Source organism: Macrobrachium nipponense, chromosome 44 (genome assembly GCF_015104395.2).
Source record: "Macrobrachium nipponense isolate FS-2020 chromosome 44, ASM1510439v2, whole genome shotgun sequence".
Lineage (NCBI taxonomy): Eukaryota > Metazoa > Arthropoda > Malacostraca > Decapoda > Palaemonidae > Macrobrachium > Macrobrachium nipponense.
Genome location: NC_087221.1, coordinates 21,363,807 through 21,390,033, shown reverse-complemented (window position 1 = coordinate 21,390,033; position 26,227 = coordinate 21,363,807). Strand labels below are relative to the sequence as shown.

Here is a 26,227-nt window from a genome sequence, read left to right as displayed (position 1 = left end):
CTATTATATATCAGTGTTAACTTTCTTCTCCCTTGTCTGGAGTACTGTTTTCCGGTGTGGTCTTCTGGTGGCGACTATGTTTCAAACTCTTGGAGAGAATTTTCTCATCAGTCAGGTTTACTTTGCAAACTTAAAGTTGTCTTGTGGAATAGAAAGTGAGTTCATTATGTTGGCTGCATAAAATGTATTACAGCGATGAACATCCCCTGCACTCTTCTAAACCCGAGTCATTTTCTAGCACCAAGTTTAATCTTACACAGTTTGCTGGGAGTTTTATCTCTGCTACAACTAAAATGTGGAATAATCTGTCTAGTGCAGTTGTGGAATCTTCTGATCTTCAAATATTTAAGCGAGGGGCACATGCACTCCTCCTCTCTGCTGACCTCTCCTAAATTTCGGGGTATCGGTTTTATATTCTATTCCCTCATATTTAATTACATATTTGTGCCCCTTTGGATTCAACTTCAGTCTGCTATCTCTGTATATAAGAGGTTTCAGCTGAAGATTTAAAGAAAGAAATAACAGAGATAATAATAGATGACTGAAGGGGGTTCGCATTCATGTATTTAAAAAGAATATTTTGTATTTTCACCGGTGCCCAGACAAAAATTGTTTTTCTTTTCTGGTACTTAATTTTTATTTCTTTTCAGTAATTCAGTTTTATCGAAGAACCTGCAAGTTCCGTTCAGTGTTACAGTTAACAACAACAGAGGACATTTTTCTCTCTTGTAAATTATCCTTATAGGAAAATGGTAACCTAATGGTTCTTGGCGCTGTCAAGAATTGGCTTCTGTGAAAACAAGCCGTATTTGTTCCAGTCACCGCTTCACTATCAACGAAGCTCTTGAGTTTTCACATCGTTACTAGGCGGTTGAATTGGTCGTTTCATGGACGATTTCTTATTTATGTTAGAGAAATCGTTGCCGTCTACTTTCTGTACGAACTTCAAACATGTATGCTTTTCTATCATTGTATATATCTGTGGTAGTTTCACCATAGTGATTCTAGACGTGATGTTAGTTGCCGCTACTGGCTGCTGTTTCAGTTATCGAGATTTTTCTTGCAATACTTGGACAGATGCTCTTAAGACTGTGACTCCTTATCAAAATTATAATAGGTGCTTTTAAACTATTTTCCATTACACTCATCATATGCTCTTCAGGTTAACTTCACGTTCAGTTTTTAAGTAATATTCTCGTTTTACTAAATCTCGCAATTTTCCTTCACAGTTACTTTGATCTAGTCTATAGCTAAAGCTAAACTCCTTTTCCCATTCTTCGCTTGTCACAGAATTGCCTGTCCCATATCTCTCCATATCCTCCTCCTCAACGTCAACTTTCTCCTCCAAAGCCACAACTTACAGGGGATACCTCTGTATTTATTCACCACGTTTTATCCATCGTCTTGTCTCCATTTAGGCAGGAATTTCTATAGAATGTCGAGGAAAGATGCATATCTGATAAGAAAAGTGTTACTCGGTGCACATTTTATTCATTCTTTCGAAGATCAGAATTTCTTTGGAATTTGAGGATTGAGTCTTGTTATCAGTTACCAAATCCCTAAGCATAGCAATCTATTATTAAAAGTGTTTCAATACTCTTTGGTCAAAACTGGGAAGATGCTGAAGAGTGATATGATAAAATCAGAAGACATGCACAACACGGACAACGAATCAATGTGAAATAGATCGAAATCTTTGAAACTTGAGAATGGGAATATAACATTTAGGCCAAAGGCCATGCGCTGGGACCTGAGGCCATTCAACCCTTAAAATAATTATTAAGAGTGGGGAAGTAAGATGGAAGAAAGATACTATGAACGGAGGTATGGTAAAACGCATAAAATGTGTTGCATCTAAGGGACGCTACAAAGAAGCTTAAGTGATGCCTACAGCTGGGGTTCATGGTGTGCACTAACAGCGCTAACTCCTACGGATCCTCGCAAATTGAGAAAGAATCACAGGTGAGATATCCAGGAGATTCTGATAACCAACTGATGCGTGTTTAATAAACAATATAAATCCAGTAAGCCATATTGAAAATGACGAAGACGATCATCGTCACGACTTTGGCCAGAAGAACCAGGCGTTTCCCGATATCTGTGTAAGGAATGTCTTCCGGCACAGACTTTCCGTTCGCCAGCCAGGTGTTCCCTGTCGTGGGCAAGCTCGCACTTTGGTACAGAATGGAGTCGATGACGGCGTGGAAGATGATGACCAGAAATGTTATCCCTATGCAGAAGAGGAGCCATACGTCCACCATTTTGAAGTAGGAGGTCTTCGGGAGGGACTCCGATACCTTAAGAAGAGAGTAGTGGTTGAACAGATCAGTAACGAACTCGATCAGACGCGTAGTAACCAAGATCTTGGTAGTAACCCATTCAAATTTTCACCGCGTCTGACAATTGGTTTTTCTGAAGGTTATGATAGTGTTTTCCATCCCTTCTCATACTTCATTTACATTTACATTTATTTTAAGGTAGATACACGAAACCAAGGAGCAGTTGTAGATGTTATAATAGCATGTTCTTCATGCGATATCATAGTTTATTTTAAGTTTACTCCCGATTTACAGTCGATACACTGCACATATGTAGTTAAAATTTGGTCCAATATTTAGCACTTTCGCAAACATTTCGCATACTCATTTTCAGGGTGCAATACTGCTTTGCTCCTTAGTTCATGCTGGTTATTGCAATACATTTTATCACGAGAATTTGTTGGTACCACGCACAAAGACTAACACACACGCACACCTTTATACAAACAAACACACACCCATATATATATATATATATATATATATATATATATATATAGATATATATATCTATTATATTATCATATATAATATTATATAATTATATATATACAGTTAGTCTGCATACGCGCTTGTGTACTTTCAATTCACAACGTACCTGGGAAAACAGCGTAGCAATAACCAGCTGGACAGTGAGTGATCCCATCATCCTGACGTCGAAGATGCTCGCCCTGAAGAACAGCGTGAGATAGCTGACGACGAGCAGAACCACGGTTGGGACGTAGATGTTGAGGATAGCGTAGCCGTAGAGGCGGATCAGTGGGACTCGAACTCTCACTTCGCCGAATGCCCCAGTTGCGTCGTGGATGAGCTCCAAAGCCCCCACCTGTAGAAAGCAGTAATATATTATATATATAATATTAGTATATATATATTATATATATTATATATATTATTAATAATATAAATAATACATAATATAATATATATTATCACAGGAAAAACAGCAATCGTTTCAAAAGATTATATTCTCAAAGGAAAGGCAAGGGAGAGACGTCTTTCTGGTAATTTAAAAAGGCTTTATTAAGCGACGTTTCGGGGTCCAACAGGCCCCATTCATCACGGCTGTAAAAAGGTATTAATACACCATAAATATAATAAAAAAGACTCATCCTAAATAACTAACATACATTTAAAATTCATAAAAAGAAAACCTACTACAATGCCTTAAGAAAATTACCATTATCAAGTGAAAGGGAAGAAGACGAGTGGACCAGAAGGAGAAGGAAAGGTTCCAAGTAAACATAGTTATGCCAGGAGTAAAGGGTGCATGGGCGGTTAGCCGGTAGTTTGGATTGTTTAATTTTGGCGAAACAATTGTTTTTTATGAAAAAAGCGATTTCGAAAAAACAGCAAGCTCTTGAGGAAGAAGAAAGCCCGTGTTTAAATTGACTTTTAAAAGTTTGTTTTTGTAATTCTATATTGAATTTTGCATTTTTTTTGAATGTTCACGAATGTTCGAAGAATTCTGGGTGAAGAAACCAAACCGGACACCTGTTTCTATAACTCACCCCCTCCTGTGGCAATCAATGCGGACTTTAAGAAGAAGCCTACGTGAGGGCCCCGACAAATTAATTTTCCCAACTTTACCATTTGGACAGGCAAATGAATAGACGCATTGGAAAGTCAGAAGGGGAGGGCCTCAGCTTTTCTTTCTATATCTAAATAAAGACCCAATAGTTAATTGGGTTTCTTAGATTAGTTGGCCTTTTTATGGGCCGGACAATATTCACGTATTAAACACGTTTAACTTTACTTGGTATAAAACGTTGTTGTTGCACTGAAAATAAACGGGACCACTAGGCAAAGAAATGGCATTCTAGGAGCAGTTGGCGGTCTGCTTATTTTTCTCTATTTAATTTATATTTAAAAACTTGGTTAGGTATTTGAAGAAACCATTAGCTGGAGGATAGCAGTTTAATCGGTGAAAGTACTGTTTGTAAAAAGAGTAAATCTCATTGTGGAAATTCAGACCAGCCAGAGGAGAGAGAATATTGCCCTGTGGAAGAGTGTATATAAAAGCGTTTACTTTTAAAGTTAAAAACTACAGAAGCCTGTAAAAATTTGTCCCTAGTCCAGTAAAAGTTCTTTTTTTGTTTCTAAAATTGAGGTGTTAAAACCATCCGTATTTACGTTTGACACTTTCCTTTAAATCTTTTTAAAAAAAATAGAGCTTATTATCATTTTTCATAAATCAATTGTAAACTTGATATTAGGGTGGGCGTGAATTGGCAAAATTGTAAGAAAAGGAAATCAGCTCTGTCTTCCTGTTCTCGAAAAAAGAATAAACGTATCAATGCCAACGTAACGGCAGTAAAAGAGCGGATGAATTAGACTAGAGGGCAATTGTCCGCAGCAAACGACTCCTCCAGTTCACATACTACATAAAAATATTCGCAAAGACTGGGCCTAAAGGACTGCCCATAGCCATTACCATCACTTTTGTTACATAAGACTTCCCATTGCAAAATAAAGGCTGTGGTGCCTGCAACTGCCCAAAGTTAAAAGCTTCTTAAAAAATTGTCATAATTTAAAACCGATGAAACAGAACCTTCATTAGTTTAGTGAAAATTTCTTGTTTTAAAATTTTTAAAAATTTTGGGGGAATTGTTTCTTCCACAGGGATCATTGGTGAAAAACAAAGACTCTACATCAAGGCTAACCATAAAAAGATCCGAATCTTGAGACGAATATTCTTTTCTTTAAATTTTTGTTCAGCGTTTTTAATGGTATAATTTATTGAATTAATGGAGAGAAACTCTTGTCAAATTAGCGGCCACTAAAGTATTTAGCCAAATTTGTAATTGGGGCGTTCATAAAGATGTTAGAATCGGTTCTAAAGGGGAACACCCTCCTTTGTGTACCTTAGGAAGGCCATACATCACACCATTAAGAACCACCAGTGGCTGCTCAAGTTTTGATACGTTATTATTGTTAATAATTTCCTGATCCAAGAGCAGATTTCAAAAACCGATTGATTCTATCCTCACAAACGGAAGATAAGTTGGCAAAGTCTAGGACTATTCCCCAAAACACTGGAAAAAATTTCGTAGTCGTCAATTTAGGATTGTTTTCAACTTTTCTGTATATAAATTCAAGTCTTATTGAGGGTAAAAACAACACGCTCTACCTTTGTCCGGTCTTAAATAATGATAAGGTTTTCCTGTTTTTCCGCAAGATTTTTCAGAAATTTCTCTAATAGGTCCTTTTTTGTTGAAGAAAAGGTGTCCACGTTGGGTAACTAAATTATTATTGTAAGTTTTATGGGGGCTAAAGTATAAAGCTCTTAGCTTGTATGATCGAAAAGCTTTCCCATGATGCAATTTCATTAAGATTAGTTGTTTACTAAACGAGGAAAGAAATAGCAAGTTCCAGGGGAGCAAAAAAACTTGCAGTAAGAATGGTTTATAAACAGGGAGGGTTAAACAATAATTTCTAGGTCCAAACGAAACAATAAAAAACTCCTCCCTTTCAGAAGAGTTTAGGGTAATCAAGGAATAAATTGAACACAACATCATTGTTTATTAGAAAATTTGGAATGTAAATACCTAAAATTAAATTTTAAACAAATTTATCCTTTTGTGGACATTTTTTAACCATGGACGAAGAAAATAGTATTTAATATGATTTAATTAAAAAAAGTATTTAAAAAATAATGCAATCTAACATAGAAAAATTACTCAAGTTACATTAGTCAATAATTGTGAATGTTGTTGGGATAATTGTTTGTTTGAATGATCCTGTCTTGCTCCCGATCTTCTAGGTCGAGTAGGTTGTCTCGTTGCATCGGCATAAAAATGGAGAGTACTGTACAGAGAAATTCTATATAAGCTTGAATTTAATCGAAATTTCGGAAACAATGTTACCAATCTTGCAGTACTGTAGAAACTCTAGATCCAATTCAGCCTTGCGGAGTTTACGGGTAACTTTTTCCAAGCCCTCGGACAACACCCAGTACTGGGCCCGGGAAAGAATTAGCGCAGTCGGAAACCGCAGTGAGTTGAAAGTTTGGAGACTCCAGCGCAGAACGAGCCCGAATCAGGAAAACAGAACAGCCAGGACCAGCGTGCAGAAGAGCCATGGACGAAGTGGGAAAGGAAAGGAGGACGTCTACGGAGGCGTTCAGCGAAAAGAACGACAGGCAATCACCCTCGATATATCACAAAGGAAAACAGCAATCGTTCAAGATTATATTTTTCTCAAGGAAGGCAAGGGAAGACGTCTTCTGGTCAAGTTAAAATAAGGCTTTTATTAAGCGACGTTTCCGGGGTTGCGTCCAGCCCCATCATCACGGCTGTAACTGATTAAAAATATTAATAACCATAAATTATAATAAAAAGACTCATCCTAATAACTAACAATTACATTTAAAATTCATAGAAAACCTAACAATACAATTAGCTAAAAAAGAAAATTAACCATATCAAGTGAAAGGGAGAAGACGAGTGACCAGAAAGGGAGAAGGAAAGGATTCCAAAGTAAAACAATAGTGTTATGCCAGGTAAAGAAGGGGTAGCGGTAGTTTGATTGTTTTAATTGTTCCAAAAATTAAAACAATCAAAACTACCGCTACCCCCTTTCTCCCTTTGGCCTGGCATAAACTGTTTAACTTGGAAACCTTTCCTTCTCCTTCTGGTCACTCGTCTTCCCTTTCCCTTTCACTTGATATGGTAATTTTCTTAGCCATTTGGTAGTAGTTTTTCTTGAATTTTTTAAATGTATGTTAGTTTATTAGGATGAGTCTTTTTTATTATATTTTATGTGTATTAATCCTTTTTACAAGCCGTGATGATGGGGCATGGACCCCCGAAAAACGTCGCTTAATTAAAGCCTTTTTTAAATTATTATCCAAGAAAGACGTCTCCCTTGCTTCCTTGAGAATATATTTCTATATATAACATTATATATATATATATATATATAATAATATAATATATATATATATTATATATATATATATATATAATATTATTTCATCAAGAGGAATCTACATTAATACTCATGATTAGAAGAAGAGATGCGTTTGTAAAAATATATACGGAGCTTATAGCGTACTTCCATCCTTCCTTGGATGAAAGCTATAAACTCGTTATATAATTCTACAAATACATTTCATCTTTCTAATCATGAGTATCACTGTGAATCCTTCTGTAGCTAACCAAGCTGCACGATACAGAGTTTATATATATGCATATACATGCTTAAAAACCACTGTGGTATTCGCTTATGCATATACATATATATAATTTTTCAATCTGGCATGCAAAAAATCGTACAATAACATTATTGATTTTTAAAATTTGCAGCAATTATTGCTCTAATGATTTCAGTGTTACTCGTCCCATCAACCGACGCATTATAAAGTTCACTTCAACTTCAACATCGCTGGTCCATCCAAAGTTACTGCCCTTAGTTCATCAGTTTCAGAAATGGATAAAATTTAGGGTTTTCAGTGGTACATGCGTTAATACAAAAATATAACAGTGCAATGCTGGATATAGAAAAAATAAAATAAATATGGAATAAACTATATGAAAATCTCTAGATGAAAACAAATAATAGGCAATGAACTCTTGGCTAAAGAAAGGAAATAGAAAGAATGATAGTAGAAGGAAGATTGAATACAAAAATGAAGAGGTCAAAACAAAATACATAATAGACAATGAACTCCTGACTAAAGAAAGGAAATAGAAAGAATGATAGTAACGGAAAATTGAATATCAAAATAGAGGTAAAAACACAAGGACATACAACATGAAAAATAGGGAAGTGAATAACAGATTATTGCTTATAAATTCGGTTTACCGTCGCATTATCTAATTAACAGATCAACGGAGATGTAAACTTTGATAATTTCCGCCCAGTTCTCTCTCATCCCTGTCACTCCAGAGCGTCTAATATTCGGGAGTGGAATTTTCGCCTATTTGTTTAGTAATGATTAATAGCGAAAACCCGCGAGATTCACGCGATGTTAGGTCGTTTTTGTTTCTCTTCCTCGTAGCTCCTCCATGTCACCTTCTCCTCCTCGTAGCTCCTCCGTGTCACCTTTTCCTCCTCGTCACCTTCTCCTCCTCGTACCTCCTCTGTCACCTTCTTCCTCGTAACCTCTTGCCGTGGTCTCTTGTCCCTCCTCGTCACCTTCTTTCCTCCTCGTACCTTCCTTCTGTCCACCTTCCTCCTCGTACCTCTTCCGTGTCACTTTGTCCTCCTCGTCACCTTCTTCCTCCTCGTACCTCCACCTTCCTTTGTCCCACCTTCTCTCGTAACCTCTTCCGGCACCTTATTTTCCTCCTCGTCACCTTCTCCTCCTCGTACCTCCTCTGTCACCTTCTCCTCGTACCTCTTCCGTGTCACCTTTTCCTCCTCGTCACCTTCTCCTCCTCGTACCTCCTCTGTCACCTTCTCCTCGTACCTCCTCTGTCACCTTCTCCTCGTACCTCCTCTGTCACCTTCTCCTCCTCGTACCCCCTCTGTCACCTTCTCCTCCTCGTACCTCCTCTGTCACCTTCTCCTCGTACCTCCTCTGTCACCTTCTCCTCGTACCTCCTCTCTCACCTTCTCCTCCTCGTACCTCCTCTGTCACCTTCTCCTCGTACCTCTTCCGTGTCACCTTTTCCTCCTCGTCACCTTCTCCTCCTCGTCACCTTCTCCTCCTCGTACCTCCTCTGTCACCTTCTCCTCGTACCTCTTCCGTCACCTTTTCCTCCTCGTCACCTTCTTCTCCTCGTACCTCCTCTCTCACCTTCTCCTCGTACCTCATCCGTGTCATCTTTTCCTCATTGTACCTCCTCGGTGTCACCTTCTCCCCCACGTACTGCCCCTTCATCTCTCCTCCTCCTCCACGTACCTCCTCCTCAACACCCTAGGCCCAGATAACCCTCTGATTCTGCAGCCTTTCAGAAGGCTTCTGGATACTCACCCTATATTCCCTCAGAATGGCTTCCCCAGAGTACTTGACGCTCGAGTTGGCGGGATCGAAGATGAGGAAGGACTTGGAGGCCGAGGTGATTCTCAGGTGCATCGAGCACTGTTGGACGTCGAAGGGGTAGAGCTCGAGGTTGAAATCGCACTTATACACGGTGCCGTATTTACGCCTGATGCTCAGCGTGTTAACCGTGCCTGGGTACACGTCAACTGGAAAGGAAGGAAAACGGGTGTATGCAGTACAGAAGCCAGATGCTCATTCACACACACATATATAACTGCGTTTTTAATATTAGTCAACACTCACTATGCAGTTTCTCTTCACTATCTCTAATCAGCAATGTGACCTTAAGACGTTATTCTCACAGTCATACTTTGCTATATATATTATATATATAGATATTATATATATATGATATATATATATATATATATATAGAACCTATATATATATATATATTGAATATCTAATATAAATAGAGATAGACATATATATACAGATATATAATACAATATATATCATATATATATCTAATATGTATATATATAGATATAATATATATATATATATAACTACATATATATATATATATTATATATATATATACATATATATACATATATATACATATATATATACATATATATATATATATATATATATATATAATAAAGTAATGCTGTTTCCAACGAATTTTTTATCTCCATTTCAACATTTAATATGAGGCCTTCGTTTAATTTTGCAATTAGAAGTAAATGCATGCAAATATGTATTAAAATTTATCATATAATCTAAATCAGGTCAATTATGCTCCACATAATGGACTATATGAGCCTAAATTAACTTGCTGGAGTAAAATATAACACGAACGTATTCTGCTCAGGTAACGAGAGGTCACACTGCAGAGTCAGTCAGGAGTCCTTCCCCTTTTAACATGAAAATATTTGAATACCTTCCTGCAAGTTTCGTGTTGAATTTATTTTATGTAACTGTATAAACATCATACGCAAATAATGTTACTACTAATAATAATGAACTAAGGAACCTCCGTAACGAGGCTATAATATTGACAATTAAAAGCCACAGTAGTGTTATAATATATTATTGTACAATGCTAAAAATTACTGGGAGAGACTTTCGGATACTGCTCCGTATCCCTCTTCAGTCCTACAGAAGAGGGATACGGAGCAGTATCCGAAAGTCTCTCCTAGTCATTTTTAGCATTGTACAATAATATATTTTAACACCACTGTGGCTTTTAATTGTCAATAAAATAATAATAATAATAAGAATAATAATAATAATAATAATCATAATAATAATAATAATATAATAATAATACTTAGGAAGCAGACCCTCTCTCAAGCATACTTTATTAAAAGTAATGGCTACTTCAGCAGCGTTACACTTGTGAGATTCTTCTTCTCTATTTTGCGAATAGCGGCTTTTTCCGTGCTACTTAAACAGGCTAGTAGAGCGCCTATAATAATAATAATATAATAATAATAATAATAATAATAATAATAATAATAATAATAATAATACCTTCCTCTGGTGCAGTTTCGTCCCTGGTTCTGGTTTCCGCTCGCCTGTCGATCATCATGGTCGTGTCGGAGTCGACCCGAGTATGGTGATTGTCGTTGGTGTTGATGAAGCTCACTTCTGGCGTCCACAAGCTGCTCATCACTTCGTCCTCCAAGATGTTCAGAGTGTTGCTGACCTTCAGGTTCAGGTACTGAAGCCTGCTGTCTTCCCAGGTCAGCATCAGCTCGTAGGACACCTCCATCGTCATTTCCCGCGTGTCGACGGAGAGTGTTTCAATGCTGACCGACAAGATGACGAGAAGACTCTCGCTCGTGTTGCGAGTCGATCTCGGCGGCAGGTGCTCCTGGTAGTCGTCCGGTTTTGACACCAGGTGACAATGGGCTTCGTCGCTGTTGTCGCGGCAGTCGTACTTGAGGTCGCATCGCTCGTGGTGAGGTATGCAGGAGCCGTCGTCACAAGTGAACTCACTGTGTTGGCAAGGGGTCAGAAGCAAACGCCTCCGACTCCCAGGGCTTTGTCCACACACCGCCTTTTCCAGGACCCACCACCTTCGGCCCATTGGATAATCCGGAGTCGTCTCTTCCATGCGGGCTATCGTCTGGTTTTTGACGTCGTCCACCCAGATCCACCGGCCTTCCTGCTTCTTGATGAAATATGCGCCGTATCCCATGAAATACAACTCTCCTATGGCTTCTTGGTAAGCGATGAGGAAAACGTTTCGTAGTTCACTTTCGCAAGTGCCTAGTAGAGAAAACCTCTGCTGACCCGTGAAGGTGCACACGACACACTTCTTATTCGTCTTGCAGTCGATATCAGACATTCCAACTGGGAAGATCACGGCGCAGTTTTCGTAGTGGAGGCCGTTGGGCTCTTGTTGCTCCCACAGAAGTTTATCGGGAATCTGGCCGTCGTAGAACTTCCACACTCCTTCTTCCGCCTCGTCAGTCAACGATGTCCAGTAGTCCCACGTACACCGGTCATCGCCAGGAAAGGTCTTGTTAGCCAAGGCATTAAGGTCAGCTATGGCTTGTAGCGTCGTGGGTCGCGGGAGTTCCGTCCCAAGGGCCAGGCAGAGATATTGGGCCGTCTTGAATGAAATCTCTGGGAACCAAAGATGGTTCTTGACTTCTTCGCCGTCGCAGAGCTTCGTCAGAGAAGTTTCGTAGCTGGTGACTTTGAAGGGTGTCCAGCCAACTTCCCAGGAAATGTAATTTCCCTGAGGATCGTCCTTGCAAAGGGCGATGTTGCGGATTTCGTCCTCCGTGAGGGCTCTGTCCCACACGTTTACCTGAAACGGACAAATGCAACTGAGGTTGAGAGACAAAGTGTAAAAAAAAAATTTTTTTTGTAATTCGCTGAAAATACGGATTGAAAATTATTCTTGGAGAGAGAGAGAGAGAGAGAGAGAGAGAGAGAGAGAGAGAGAGAGAGAGAGAGAGAGAGAAAACATTTATGATTGAAAATCGCCAAAAATCCGATTGAAAATTATTCTTGAGAGAGAGAGAGAGAGAGAGAGAGAGAGAGAGAGAAGAGAGAGAGAACATTTATTTGTAATTCGCCGAAAATCCGAATTGAAAATCATTCTAGGGGAGAGAGAGAGAGAGACCTTACCTTACATCTTGTTTGGGTTGCCCCAGGTCCCTCAGTGTGAGGCACCTCTAATGTCTACCAGAGAGTTGCTAGTACATCTTCCGGTATATTTTGCATCTTCCAATCTTGGATGGTCTGGGATGCAGCTTAGATATTTGTCGAGCTTATTCTTAAACACATCTACGCTCACTCCTGATATATTCCTCAGATGAGCTAGCAACGCATTGAATAGACGCTGCATTGTCGATGCTGGTGCGTAGTGGATTAATGTCCTGTGTGTTTTCCTTATTTTTCTTGGTATAGTTTTGGGCACTATTAATCTACTTCTGCTTGCTCTTTCTGATATTTTTAGCTCCATGATGTTTTCGGCAATTTCTTCTATCTGTTTCCATGCCTGAATTATCATGTAGCGTTCTCTTCTCCTTTCTAGACCATATAATTTTAAGGATTGTAGTCTTTCCCAGTAGTCAGATCCTTAACTTCTATTCTAGCTGTAAAGGACCTTTGTACACTCTCTATTTGTGCAATATCCTTTTGATAGTGTGGGTACCATATCATATTGCAATATTCAAGTGGACTACGAACATATGTTTTATAAAGCATAATCATGTGTTCAGTTTTTCTTGTTTTGAAGTGCCGTAACATTCCCATTTTTGCTTTACATTTTGCCAGCAGAATTGCTATTTGATCATTGCATAACATGTTCCTATTCAACATCACACCGAGGTCTTTAACTGCTTCCTTATTTGTGATTGTCTCATTATTAGGTCCCCTATATGCATATAGCTTTCCTTCTGTCTCCATAATTTATTGATTCAAATTTATCAGAGTTAAATACCATCCTATGTACCTCTGCCCAATCATATACTTTGTTAAGGTCTCTTTGTAGCTCGTTCCTATCTGCATCACAAGTAATTTCTCTACTTATTCTTGTGTCATCGGCGAAACTACTCACTATTGAGTCCTTAAAATTACTGTCTATGTCTACAATCATAATAACAAACAGTAATGCAGCTAACACCGTACCTTGTGGCGCACCGGATATTACCTTAGCTTCATCCGATTTCTCATCGTTTGCAATAAATATCTGTTTTCTGTTGTGTAAAAATTCTTTTAACCATCTTCCTACTTTGTCCACTATATTATGTTTTCTAATTTTCTTCGCTAATATATTATGATCTACCTTGTCAAAAGCTTTTGCAGAGTCTAGATAAACCCCATCGTTTTCATTTCCGCTTTTCATATTTTTGTATATGTTCTCACATTGGACTAACAGTTGGGTTTGTGTACTTTTTCCGGGTACAAAACCATGTTGTTCTATATTAAACAAATTATTTCTTATTAAATGTTTCATAATATTTTTCTTCATTACTCATTCAACACTTTCATAATATGTGATGTTAGACTCACAGGCCTATAATTACATGCCTCTAGTCTTGACCCACCTTTGAAAGTAGGGGTAATATTTGCTAATTTGTGCTCATCATAAATCTTTCCTGTATCTACACTCTGTCTTAATAATATTGCAAGTGGCTTTGTGATAGAATTAACTACTTTCTTTAACAAAATAGCAGGGACACCATCAGGCCCAGCTGCAGCTCCATTTTTAATTTCATTAATAGCCTGCACAATATCAGCTTCATTAATATCTATGTCTGCTAAATATTCACTATTTTCATCCTTTACTTCTATATCATTATCTTCATTATCAATTCTAGGGGTGAATTCTCTCTTATATCGTTCTGCCGATAAGTTGCATATTTCCTTTTTTTCATTCGTTAATCTCCCTTCAATTCTTAGAGGGCCTATTTCTATTCTTCTTTTATTCATCTTTTTCACATATGAGTACAATAGTTTGGGGTTTTGTTTGATATTTACAAGGGTTTTTTCTTCCAAGTCCCGTTTTTCATTTTCTTTTGATTGTATAATCTTTTGTTCTGCATTTTCTATCTTACTCTTTAGTTCCATCACTTTCCATGCATTTTTTTCTTTTGCAAGACCTTTTTTCCACTTTCTGATTTTCTGGAACAAGATCCTTCTGTATCGTGGTATGCATGACCGATATTTACTTTTCTTCTTCGGTAAATATTTATCCACTATTTTCTCTAATATTTTATATAATATCTCCGTATTTACCATTATATCATCACTTACGAAAATGTTATCCAAATCTTTGCTTAATTTTTCATTTATTTCTGACCATTTTATATTTTTACTGTAGCAGTTGTATTTTCCATATCCTTCCCACTTTTTCATTTCTTGCTTATCTCTATTTTCAGTTGCTTTGGGATGGACTGTTAATTCTATGACATTATGGTCTGAAATACTTGCATTATAAACTATTATTTCTTTAACATAATTCACCTCGTTCACAAATACTAGGTCTAAAGTATTTTCCTTTCTTGTTGGCAGGTGATTTATTTGTTGAATGTTGTATTCTAGTAGCATATCTAATAGCTTTTCGAATTGCCTCTTATTTTCTGCACTACTATTACTCTCTTTTTTTTTGTATGTATAAATACAACCACAATCTCCTATTCGTTCTTTCCAGTCTATGAAAGGAAAGTTAAAGTCTCCAATTATTCTATTATTGTGTCAAACTCTTTAGTATTAGGGGGTCTATATAACACTATGTTCATTAATTTTTCAGATTCAAATTCTAACGCTATTAGTTCACATTCTGAGTTACTATATTTCTCATATATTTTTCCTTGTTTTTTGTCTTTCCCATATATCGCGGTTCCCACTTGATTCCTGTTTTTTCTATCTGATCTATAAGTTTGGAACCCTTTTATTTGATCGTCATTACCAGTCTCTTGTGAATACCAGGTTTCACTTATATTCATTATATCTATTTTCTTTTCAATTTGGGTTAGTTCTGCTAAGTACTCTATTTTTCTTTTTGAGTTACTCGTAACTAAACCCTGCGCATTCATCACTATGATGGTTTGCGTGTTATCTCCTTCATTTAATATGGGTAATAATAAGGATTTTCCCACTTCTCTTTCCTCTTCTAGTACTAATGTTGTTCTTTTCTTCATTTCCAGAAATTCTGACATTAAAAAATCCAACTTTTCCATAATATTTTATCTTTCTTCATCATAATTATTCATTTTGTGTCTGAATCTGCAATTTTCTCCATATCTGCAATATCCCCTAGCATTGTACATACAGTATTTATCTCTTGAGCTGTAGTATCTTGGAGCTGATGCTTGGAAATTCTTTGCTGACACTCCATATCGCGGTGAGAGAGAGAGAGGGAACATTTATTTGTAATTCGCCGAAAACCCGGATTGAAAATCATTCTAGGAGAGAGAGAGAGAGAGAGAGAGAGAGAGAGAGAGAAGAGAGAGAGAGAGAGAGAGAGAACATTCATTTGTAATTGGGGAATTACAAATAAATGTTCTCTCTCTCTCTCTCTCTCTCTCCTAGAATGAGAGAGAGAGAGAGAGAGAGAGAGAGAGAGAGAGAGAGAGAAACATTTTTATCGGTAATTCGCCGATCCCGGATTGAAAATCATTTCTAGGAGAGAGAGAGAGAGATGAGAGAGAGAGGAGAGGAGAGTGGAGAGAGAGAGATGAGAGAGAGAGAGAAAAAACATTTATTTGTAATTCGCCGAAAATCCAGAGTGAAAAATCATTCTAGGAGGAGAGAGAGAGAGAGAGAGAGTTATTTGAGAGATGATTGAAAAGGAGAGCGGAGGAGAGAGACGAGAGAGAGAGAGAGAGAGAGAGAGAAAAATATTTCGTAATTTCGGCCGAAAATTTCCGGATTGGAAAACATTCTAGCCGATCCGATTAAAAAATTGAATTTCAAATTTCCTAAAAGATGAGAGAGAGAGAGAGAGAGAGGAGAGGAAGGGAAAGAGAGGAGAGAGAGGAGATAAAAATTTGATTTGTAATTCGCCGAAAAATCCGATTGAAAAAATTCTGGAGAGAGATGAGAGGAGAGAGAGAGAGAGAGCATTTATTTGTAATTCGCCGAAAATCCGGATTGAAAATCATTCTAGGAGAGAGAGAGAGAGAGAGAGAGAGAGAGAGAGAGAGAGAGAGACTAAAAGCGGACTTAGGGATGCAGCATAAAAGAGAAATGAGTTAAGTACCAAATGATGAGTAGACCAGAGAAAGTTCAAACACTTCAGCGGAATATCATGAACAAAAACAACCCTTCCCTACCTGTGTGAGGTCACCGCTGAAGCTCCTCTCAGGTGTCTGCCCTTGGGCCAAGGAGGCGTGATTTCCGAAAATAGGTCGTCCGATATCGTATTCTTGGTAGTTATTCAAATGGCCGTTAATATATGTGCCTAATAGCTTCTGGGTGTGGTTGTAAGTAAAGCAGATATGATACCATCTAAAGGAAGAGAAATTAAGATATAAATGCGTCATTATTAACTACAAAATCACGAGAGAGAGAGAGAGAGAGAGAGAGAGAGAGAGAGAGAGAGAGTACTGCAATTCAAGCGCGTGTGCCCACGTTCGTTAATGTGGACGGATCAATAAACTGCATTAGTCCCATCGAACTTACTTATAATGTAAAGTCTCTCAAAATGTTGAATATTTTAATCGCTAAACAAACAGAAGGCATAAACAAGAATGCTTTATTAACAATTCGCAATCGCCCTCTCTCTCTCTCCTTTAATAATTTTAGACTGTGCGCTGTAGCCAGATGGATTTACTAACTTTTCCATAAAAATGTGACAAATTTCAAATTTCAATAGTTTATTTCTACTAAAAATATCTCCTTCTTTATATTGTTACTCTCCACGTTTCTCCGCTACAACCATTCCTAAGAGATACTTTTGTTAATGCTAACACTTTAATACTATCATTATTATGACCTCGACCACTCCTTTCAGGCAAAAGCATTTAGCCTTTGTTTTATTATCCCCATTACCTAAACATCCAGAGGTTCTCCTTCAGAATCTGGAAGTTCCAGTTCCTGGCCAGCACGGGCCTGACACGCTCCACCCACAGTTCTGGAAAATGGAGATCATAATACGAAACAGGAATGAATTAATTTGTGGCAAAGCTAGGTTTTTAGCTTCTCGCTCGCTCCGAGAATTTAAAAAATTTGCCAGTTCGTGATACTAGATCAAATAAATAGGAAGTTACGACATTATCTTTTAGTAGTGTCATCTGCGATGGCAAGGGTACACTAGACTCATGATGATGGTAGCTATGGTAGATTCACATCAACAATGCATCTGATGTTTAGGCAAGTCCCTTACGACGCTCCTGATTGACTGTTGATAAGCCAATCACAGGGGTGGAAGTCTTAGTCTCTCTCGAGACCCCACATAGGCAGGATGTATGTCCCACCTTCCCTGAGAGATACTTTTGAAAGACGTATCCTCAGGAGAGGTGAACTCTCTCAAGAGACAGTTTCCAGGCCTGTGATTGGCTTATCAACAGCCAATCAGGAGCGTCGTAAGGGACTGGCCTAGACATCAAATGCACAGTTGATGTGAATCTACTATAGTAACTTGCCTCCAGTCAGCATCATAATCCTTCCCTGCGTATCTCGAAGGTGGAAGAAAGTTGCCCATCCGTGAAGGATGAAGAACTGGAATCGTGCACAGAGGGTGACAGAGTCCATCTTCCTGCCTCGGTCCAGTTGGCCTTTGTAAATGGCGGTCGTGTCTGTTCTGGGCAGCCGGTCTTCCTGGAACCTTACCACTGTCAGGCTGCTGATGGGTTCTGTTGGGACGTTGATAATGAATGACAGAAAGAGCCAGCAAGACTGGGTTTATACATACGTACGTATGTATGTATGTATGTATATATATATATAGTATATATCCTATATATATATATATATATATATATATATGTATAATATATATGTGTGTGATATATTTATATATATATTAAGGTATAAGCCACGAAGGAAAGTGAAACACTGGAGTAACTGCAAGATCGTTCGACTCACGTCCTTTACTTAGCAGAACGACTCCAGTGTTTCACTTTCCTTCGTGTCTTATACCTTATTTATGCATTTATCACGTTATAATTTCGTGTGATCTCAGTTATACAATACATATATATATATATATACTATATATATATATATATAATATATATATATATATATATATCGTATTCTTATGCGTGTGTGTAATGACTAGAAATTGCATTTTATGTCTCAGTTTAAGAAAATCCGAAATACTTCTGAATTGTACTAATATAAACTAAGTACATGGAGGGATTTCAGTTGTACTGTACGTCTTACCAGGAAAGAAAAATATGATATAATATGTATGTTTATAATTAAGTTTAGTTTGAAATAAAAAGAATAACATATTTATCGAGTTGAGTTCAGATTAGTTTATGTTATTGACTATGCAACTGCAGAATTTGTTGAGGCAGTGTATTTAGTTTGCTTTGTTCTCCATACATTACTAAAAGAATTATGCCTTGCCTAGAATACCCTAGGAAAGTATCTCCTCTCAGTTGCTTTCCTCTCTTCTCTTCTCTCTCTCTCTCTATCTCTCTCTCTCCTCTATATATATATATATATATATATATATATATATATATATATATATATATATATATATATATCTGTTAAATAATTGCATACTTCTTAAAGTAAATGCAGTTGCAACATATTTTCCTCAAGAAAGTTACACAGAGAATCACAAATGTACACCCAAGCACACTCCGCTTCACAAAAAAAAAAAAAAAAAAAAACAAAAAAAAAAACGACTCACCTACTCGAAGGAAAACGAGGACGACTACGATTTGTGTCAGCATCATGACAGGCGTCATTTCCTTTTCATTTCCAGAAACCCCACGAGCTGTGTTCGTATCTGATATCCAAGGCACACTTGACAATTAGGACAGATCCTTGTCTCTCAGTTCCTTCGACATTAGAAGACTTTTTGTTTATTTGGGTGGGGGGCAGCTAAGAAAGAAAGAAAGGGCAATGCCTGTAAGACAATCTCATGTTAATTCTACCCTATTTTTATTGTACAAGGGAGGTGGGAGATACAGACATTTCTGTCTCTTCGAAAAAGTGTAGAACGCAACTGAAAAACGTACAGGCGAACAAAGAATTCCGTCGGCTTCCTGTAATTACCGCCAGCCCCTTCGATATTCTCTACTCAACCTCTTCGGGCTATTTGACGCAGCGTTTGACGAGGACTTTGTCGAATCGTCGTCCAAAGGAACCAATCATTGATCGAGAAAACGACCCCAACGCCGACTCTGCCAATGAGAGCAGAAAGGAAAGCGAACAAAGTAGTACAATATGACAACAAGCACCCTGTGGGCGAAACTGTCAATATTTCTTAATTGAATCTTATGAATATTCACCACTAAGACAAGCAAGGCATACGAATAATGTCATAGCATGTTTGTTTAGTCATATACCATAAATGGAGTGGGGCAAAGACATTACCATCAAGATGACTGACGTGGTTTTTATATTAGGCGAAGCACTCTGTAAATATTCAGCGGTTATTTGTGTAGACAAGCGCCACTGGGAGATATTTAGTTATCTGGAATGTAGCAAAAATATTAGCCCCAATTTCAATCAGGGTTTTCAAGATAAATAAGGAAATGAATGGAAAATAACGAGAAGACGACGATATCCATATTACATCCATTTTTCGGCCTCAGTAATGACGTGCCTAATTAGACATTATGGAGCAAGCTTTAAATTGTAGATTCTTCTGGTTCTCAACAAATCTGCGCGTCTTTACATCAGAGCAGGTGTTAGCTTACCCGACAGTGTTTAGAATTCAGATATCTGTAGAAGATGATCAAGACGACAGAGCACGATAAAAAGAATAAAAAAACAGACTAAAGATAAAGGAGTGCACAGAAACAAAGTGTAAATAGAAATAATTGCTCTTCACTTGTAAACAGTTTCCAGTCTGATAGGTAGTGAAATTCCTTCCTCCCCCATATATATATATATATATATATATATAGTATATATATTATATATATATATATATATATAGATATATGATATATATATATATATATATATATATATATATAATATATATATATATATATATAGATATATAGATATATATATATATATATATATATATCTATATATCTATATATAGATATATATATATATATATATATATATATATATATATATATATATATATATGTATATGTATATATGATGTATGTAGTGGTAGAAATGTATCTTGAATACGATTGGAAAAACAAGTATTTGCACCTGACAGGTGTTTGTAGGCGGTGTCCTACCCTCATTTGTGACATGTGAAAATTTACAAACTCTCGGGGAACCATATTTTCCCTATCACGATAATGTTTATATTAGTTCAGTAACACTGAACTAAATATAAACATTATCGAGTCTAGTTTGATGAAAAAAAATTTCAACAAGAACACGAATATTCGTTATGGCTATCATAAACTCGAGCCATTAATCTCAAAGGAAGTATGCAGGGAGATTCATTTTTAAGGAAGGTACTTGAAAGAACGGGGATAAGTGGGGCTCCCCGTCGATCTGTAACATTTGCCCTTCCACTAACGAAGGTAGGACCCCACTTACAAATGACTATCAGGTGCAAATGCTTGATTTCCAAACGTTTATATGTTCGTCCGTGCTGTCTTGCTAGCAAATATACTATGAATTCATACCACATGTATTATTTCTCTGAAGATGGCAAGAGAAATTAGTTAACAATAAAGGCAACATCGGTCAGGATCTACAACCGCATTCATTCCTTCTCTATGGTGTTTGATATATATATATATATATATAATATATATATATATATATATATATATATATATATATAATTTATATGTGTACAAAATAACGAGTAAGAGTGATAAGCATACACACACACACACACATATATAATTATAAGAATATATTATATATATATATAATATATTATATTTATTATAATAATTATATTTAAATGTGGTACAAAAGAAATAACGTGTAAGAGTGATAAGCATACACACACACACACACACACACATATATATATATATATATCTATATATATATATATATATATACTACTATATATTCTAATGTCATTAAATAGCGCGTGACAATATATTTAGCCAAGGGCACAGGAAAAATAAAAGGAGTACCAGGCGCTTTCGTGTTGTTTCAACACATTTTACGAGGTGTGTGTGTGTGTGTGTGTTGTAATAAAAACTGTTTAGACAAACACACCCAAGTGTCTTCCCTTCAGTTAGGTGGAAAAATCGCCTTTTTTACCTTACTAAGATTCTTTCCACCCCTAATCTCCTGCTCCTAAGATCGATGCCTTTTTTCGTACCTCGTGAAGTAAGTTAAATATGGGATGAAATTCCCGTAGAGTTCCCCCTCTTACTACATCAATTTTTTACATAATATTTCCTCAATGGCCATCTACGACTCGCCAGGCCTCGGTATACTGAATATAGAAACCCTATTTAATGACGTAAAATGCTTAGAAAACCACTGTATCCCACACTTAAATCAGTGCTCTTGAATGCATCCAGAAAAAGTACCATATACAAAGCAAAAGATTCCGTTGTTGATCTTTATTCCATCTTTGAGGAGAAAGAGCTCGTGTAAACCAATTTCAATCCAAAGTTACGGGGAGGATGTGGTGGGTGTGGATGTGGATGTGTGCGAGTGTGTGGATATGTTGGTGAGGGTGTAGATGTTGTGGTTGCGGATATGTGGATAAGGGTGTGGATGTGGTAGGTGTGGATATATTGGTGAGGGTGTGGATATTGTGGTAGTGGATATATGGATGAGGGTGTGGATATGTGAATGAGGGTTTGGATGTGCTGGTAAGTTTGGTTTGTTTGTATGGTGGTTTTTACGTTGCATGGAACAGTGGTCATTCAGTAACGGGACCAACAACTGCTTTACATGACTTCCGAACTACGTCGAGAGTGAACATCTATCACCAGAAATACGCATCTCTAACCCCTCAATGGAATGCCCGAGAATCGAACTCGCGGCCACCGAGATGGCAGGACAAGACCATACCGACCATGCCACTGAGGCGCTGATATGCTGGTGAGGGTATGGATGTTGTGGGTGGGATATGTAGATGAGGATGGGATTGTGATTTGAGGGTATGAATCTGTGGGTAACGGTGTGGATGTGGTGGGTGTGGATATGTGAGTGATGGCAGATGAGGTAGTGTAGGTATGTGGACGAGGGTGTGGATATGTGAGTGACGGTGAGAGTATGGATGTGGGGGTGTAGCTCTGTGGGTGAGGGTGTGGACGTGGTGGTTGTGGATTTGTTCGAGGGTGTGGATATGAGGGAATTGTGGATCAATTGATGTAGTGGGTGTGGATATGTGGGTGAGGGTATGGAGTGTGGATGAGGGCGTGGGTAAGTGGATACGTGGGTGAGGGTGTGGTGGGTATAGATATGTGATTGAGAGTGTGGGTTTTAGGTGTGGATGTGGATATGTGGGTAAAGGGGTGTGGGTATAGCGGAGTGTGTGTACGATGCGAAAATACAAGAGGGTAGGGATATGCGGGAGAGGAGCGGGTGTGGATGCGTCACTATATAGATTCATGGGTAAGGAAAACAACCAAACTGGGATACTTTTAGTTCTCATGCAAGATTAAAAACAGCAAAGCCAAATCTCTCCGATCTGGAGGACGAACCGTATTTTAATAAGAGAGCTGGAATTGACTTGTCAGCTAAAACTACTAAATATTCTTAAACAATAAGCTAAAACACACAAACTATATTAACTTCCTTGCCTATCACAACGGTTCACTATTCAAACCTAAATTATAATAATTTACATCCATAGATGCATTACATCATACTATGCCCGTTTCCGACCTCTTACCTCCTATTCAAAAGCGTGAACTACAGTACCGATAATTTATGAACTATGTAATAACCATTCAAGAGCTGAACGTGTCTAAGCCTTTTGGTCATTTTCGTTACGTGTTCATTTGCCAACTATCCTTTACTGTGGATTTCAAAACCAGTTTGATTTATTTCCCCTAAAACATTATCTGGTATCGTAACATGGCTTCTTTGATAACTTGAGTTATGCAGCACTTGGTAGCATAACTGAATCGGCAATATATCCTTCATTCAATACACAACAGTATCAACTGTATTTCACACTTAATCGGTTTTCATCTTAATTCTTTGGTAAACTTGCATTCTCGTCTTATTCTCAGTAATAAAACTATTCTTCATACTATGCCGTGAGGTTTTATTGAAGCCCCGACCTGAAGATCAGATATTTAACATTCATAGAATGTTACTGATGTTACCATTGCTCCATCGAGCATCACTGGTCATGGTTTGCAAGAAAATCACGTCGTTTAACTCTCTCTCTCTCTCTCTCTCTCTCTGCGTCCAGAGATTTCTTCGGACCTAAACCCGACCCTAAACACTTTGGTTTCTTGTTGACGGCTTAACTGAACTGAACTGAATATGGAATTTAGGCCAAATGCCAAGCGCTGGGACTTATGAGGCCATTCAGCGCTGAAACGGAAACTGACAGTAAAGGGATTGATAGGTGTAACAGGAGGAAAACCTCGCAGTTGCACTATGGAGCAATTGTTAGGAGAGGGTGGAAAGTAAGATGGAAGAAAGAGAATATGTAAGCAGGTACAGTAAAAGGATCGAAAGGGGTTGTAGCTATGGGCCGAAGGCACGCTGCAAAGAACCTGAAGTAATGCCTACAGTGCACTGCATGAGGTGCACTGACGACACTAGCCCCCTACGGGGGACGGCTTATAAGATCCCGCACCACTTTGAAAGCGCTCGCAGGACCTCCATGATCAAATGAAGTTTATTCAACAGATGTATTTTCATCACACTGCAAATTCCACATTCACTGTTTGATATTCCATATCATTCCATCGATTAAACAAAAAAGGTTTTATGGTTTTCAAGGCTTCAAATTCTCAATCTGCCTCAACTCAAAAGGAAGCTTAATTGTATTTAACGGCTCTGGAGCCACAAAGTAAAAACACGGCTCTACCAACTAGAAACCTTCTGTAACTTGTAGCAGGTCGATCTATTGGTTGTATAATCTGTAGTAGCTTCCTCAAATGCCGAGCAGAGCCGGTCATAACAACTTGATGTAAAGTTGATAATATATCTACACAGTTCACTGTATCCTGGTTTATTCTAAACTAATAAAAATCTTTTTGAGCCTCCAAAATTATTCGTTATGTGTTAAACAATATATAACTCCTTATACTAGACTCAAAGTAGCAAAGTAACCAAGGCCGGAAACAGCAAGAGCACTTGATACCAACAATGAAAACATAAAATGACGTTCAGAAAAAGCGATGCTTTGGAATGTTAAACATAAAGAGTACAATGATATTTGACACTTGAGATGTGTGCTGGAACACCTGGTGTAGGCGATTATTGTTTTAATACCTAATATTCCCACCCCTATTTCAAAACAAATAATCATCAAAGCTCGGTGAACAGGAGGCTATGAAATACCCGTAAATATTCGGCACTGGCAAAATCATTCGCAACCCTTAATAAAACTCTATAGCCTTCATTCTTGCAATATGTCTTCGAGCATTATTAATTTCATCACACTGACTCAGTTCCTCATCACGCATAAAAATAAATAAGTCTAAACACCACACCTAAATTGTAATTATTTTTTTAAAGAACGATCGCCTTTCACTAAATCGCGCAGATAGGTAGTCTACTATATACGTACAAAAACGAGGCCTACTGAATTTAGTAACGGTCTCAAATTTCACGCCATGGTACTAAGTTTTAGCCAAGATTTTTAACCAGTACCGGTCACTATTAGTACAGGTAACTAAGGAAAGTACTTATCACAACGCATTGTAATCAACACCTATAGCCGATGAATTCACCAAAAGTTAATACCGAATATGGCTGTGAAAACTTATCAGTATGTAAACAGTTCACACCAGCTCTGTAAATACGATATAGAAAAACAAATACTTTTTGCCATCTATAAGAACTGACGTTGTGCATAACACCGAATAAAATGGAATTCCTAGAAATAGTCCAAGGATTTCGGCCGTGAGCCATTTGACTTCTTGACCGTACGCAGTGAAGACAGGTAACTGGCTACCAAGAAGAGAAACAAGAGTTCCTACATCCGGTTACCTGTTTCGTCACCTTTCCTTTCACTTCCAAATCATACCATCTCACCTGCATATCCCATTGAGATCATAAATAAAGGCTCACCTCATATCATTAAACTCACCTTTGCACCTGCAAAATATTCATATGACTTACGGGCTGCTCTGCGAGAGAGAGCCCGTGCTGGCATAAGGTCAGCTTGATCTTCAACAACAACAACTGTTTCGTCATCACTACAAAACTACGGTTGTGAATTGTTGGTAGCAGATTCCATTCATTAACGTCAAACGTATATCCTTTTTCATAATATGAAGCATAATGAAATAATACTGAAACATAAGCAAGGCCATATGTTATCCATAGGAAGAAATGACTCAAATTCTGAAACACTTGACAATGTCAGCTATTAATAACCAGTGCTGTTCCAACGTTAAGGAAACGATTGAGCTAAATTCCTGAAAAATCTAATTTGCCTATATTGACGTAATTTGTGTTGTGTAACTGCTGGTTAGTAGACTGTCTGTGAGAGGAGGTGGGGAGGAGGGTGCAAGGATGGAGAACGGTACCCTTTCGTTAAAGTGGTTAATTAACACTTCCTCTGAATCTAACCACTCAAAAGGGAAAAACATTAAACCAACACAGCTAATTCGTTTGTCTTCTGATACCGAATGCTAAATCAAGTCATTCTATATTTAACTGTGAGATTGAAATGTCATTATATCATTGTGACTAGGTCTAAATTCCAGCTATTGAGATTGTTTAAAAGGATTTC

General features: G+C 37.7%; 2 protein-coding genes and 1 long non-coding RNA gene across 3 annotated transcripts; all 3 read right to left on the bottom strand.

The window, feature by feature from the left end:
• Positions 1-1,347: 1,347 nt before the first annotated feature.
• Positions 1,348-17,542, bottom strand: LOC135203933 (uncharacterized). The gene is made up of 7 exons (XM_064233862.1): positions 17,539-17,542; positions 17,272-17,353; positions 16,554-16,728; positions 10,789-12,076; positions 9,238-9,452; positions 2,917-3,144; positions 1,348-2,297 (listed from the first exon to the last, which is right to left on the bottom strand). The coding sequence occupies exons 1-7, from the start codon at positions 17,540-17,542 to the stop codon at positions 2,004-2,006; spliced, it is 2,286 nt and encodes a 761-aa protein (XP_064089932.1). The 3' UTR covers positions 1,348-2,003.
• A 328-nt stretch (positions 17,543-17,870) lies between these two features.
• LOC135203835 (uncharacterized) lies at positions 17,871-19,876 on the bottom strand. The gene is made up of 3 exons (XR_010312039.1): positions 19,777-19,876; positions 19,088-19,583; positions 17,871-18,074 (listed from the first exon to the last, which is right to left on the bottom strand). It is a non-coding gene; the product is annotated as an uncharacterized LOC135203835 (long non-coding RNA).
• Positions 19,877-21,966: 2,090 nt separating this feature from the next.
• LOC135203932 (putative uncharacterized protein FLJ46204) lies at positions 21,967-22,915 on the bottom strand. Its single transcript, XM_064233861.1, has 2 exons — positions 22,372-22,915; positions 21,967-22,166 (listed from the first exon to the last, which is right to left on the bottom strand). Exons 1-2 carry the CDS (start codon positions 22,913-22,915, stop codon positions 21,967-21,969), a joined length of 744 nt encoding a protein of 247 aa, XP_064089931.1.
• Between the last annotated feature and the right edge of the window lie 3,312 nt (positions 22,916-26,227).

Bases quoted from the DNA above. Each gene is read 5' to 3' on its own strand.
- LOC135203932 (XM_064233861.1), bottom strand. From the start codon at position 22,915: ATGAATCTATATAGTGACGCATCCACACCCGCTCCTCTCCCGCATATC. The intron at 22,167-22,371 runs GTATGGTCTTGT...CAAACTTACCAG, and splicing joins GCGCCTCAGTGGCATGGTCG to CACATCCAAACCCTCATTCA.
- LOC135203933 (XM_064233862.1), bottom strand. The intron at 3,145-9,237 runs GTGAGTATCCAG...TGCTTTCTACAG, and splicing joins CCATTCTGAGGGAATATAGG to GTGGGGGCTTTGGAGCTCAT. The intron at 2,298-2,916 runs GTACGTTGTGAA...TCTCTTCTTAAG, and splicing joins TTGCTACGCTGTTTTCCCAG to GTATCGGAGTCCCTCCCGAA.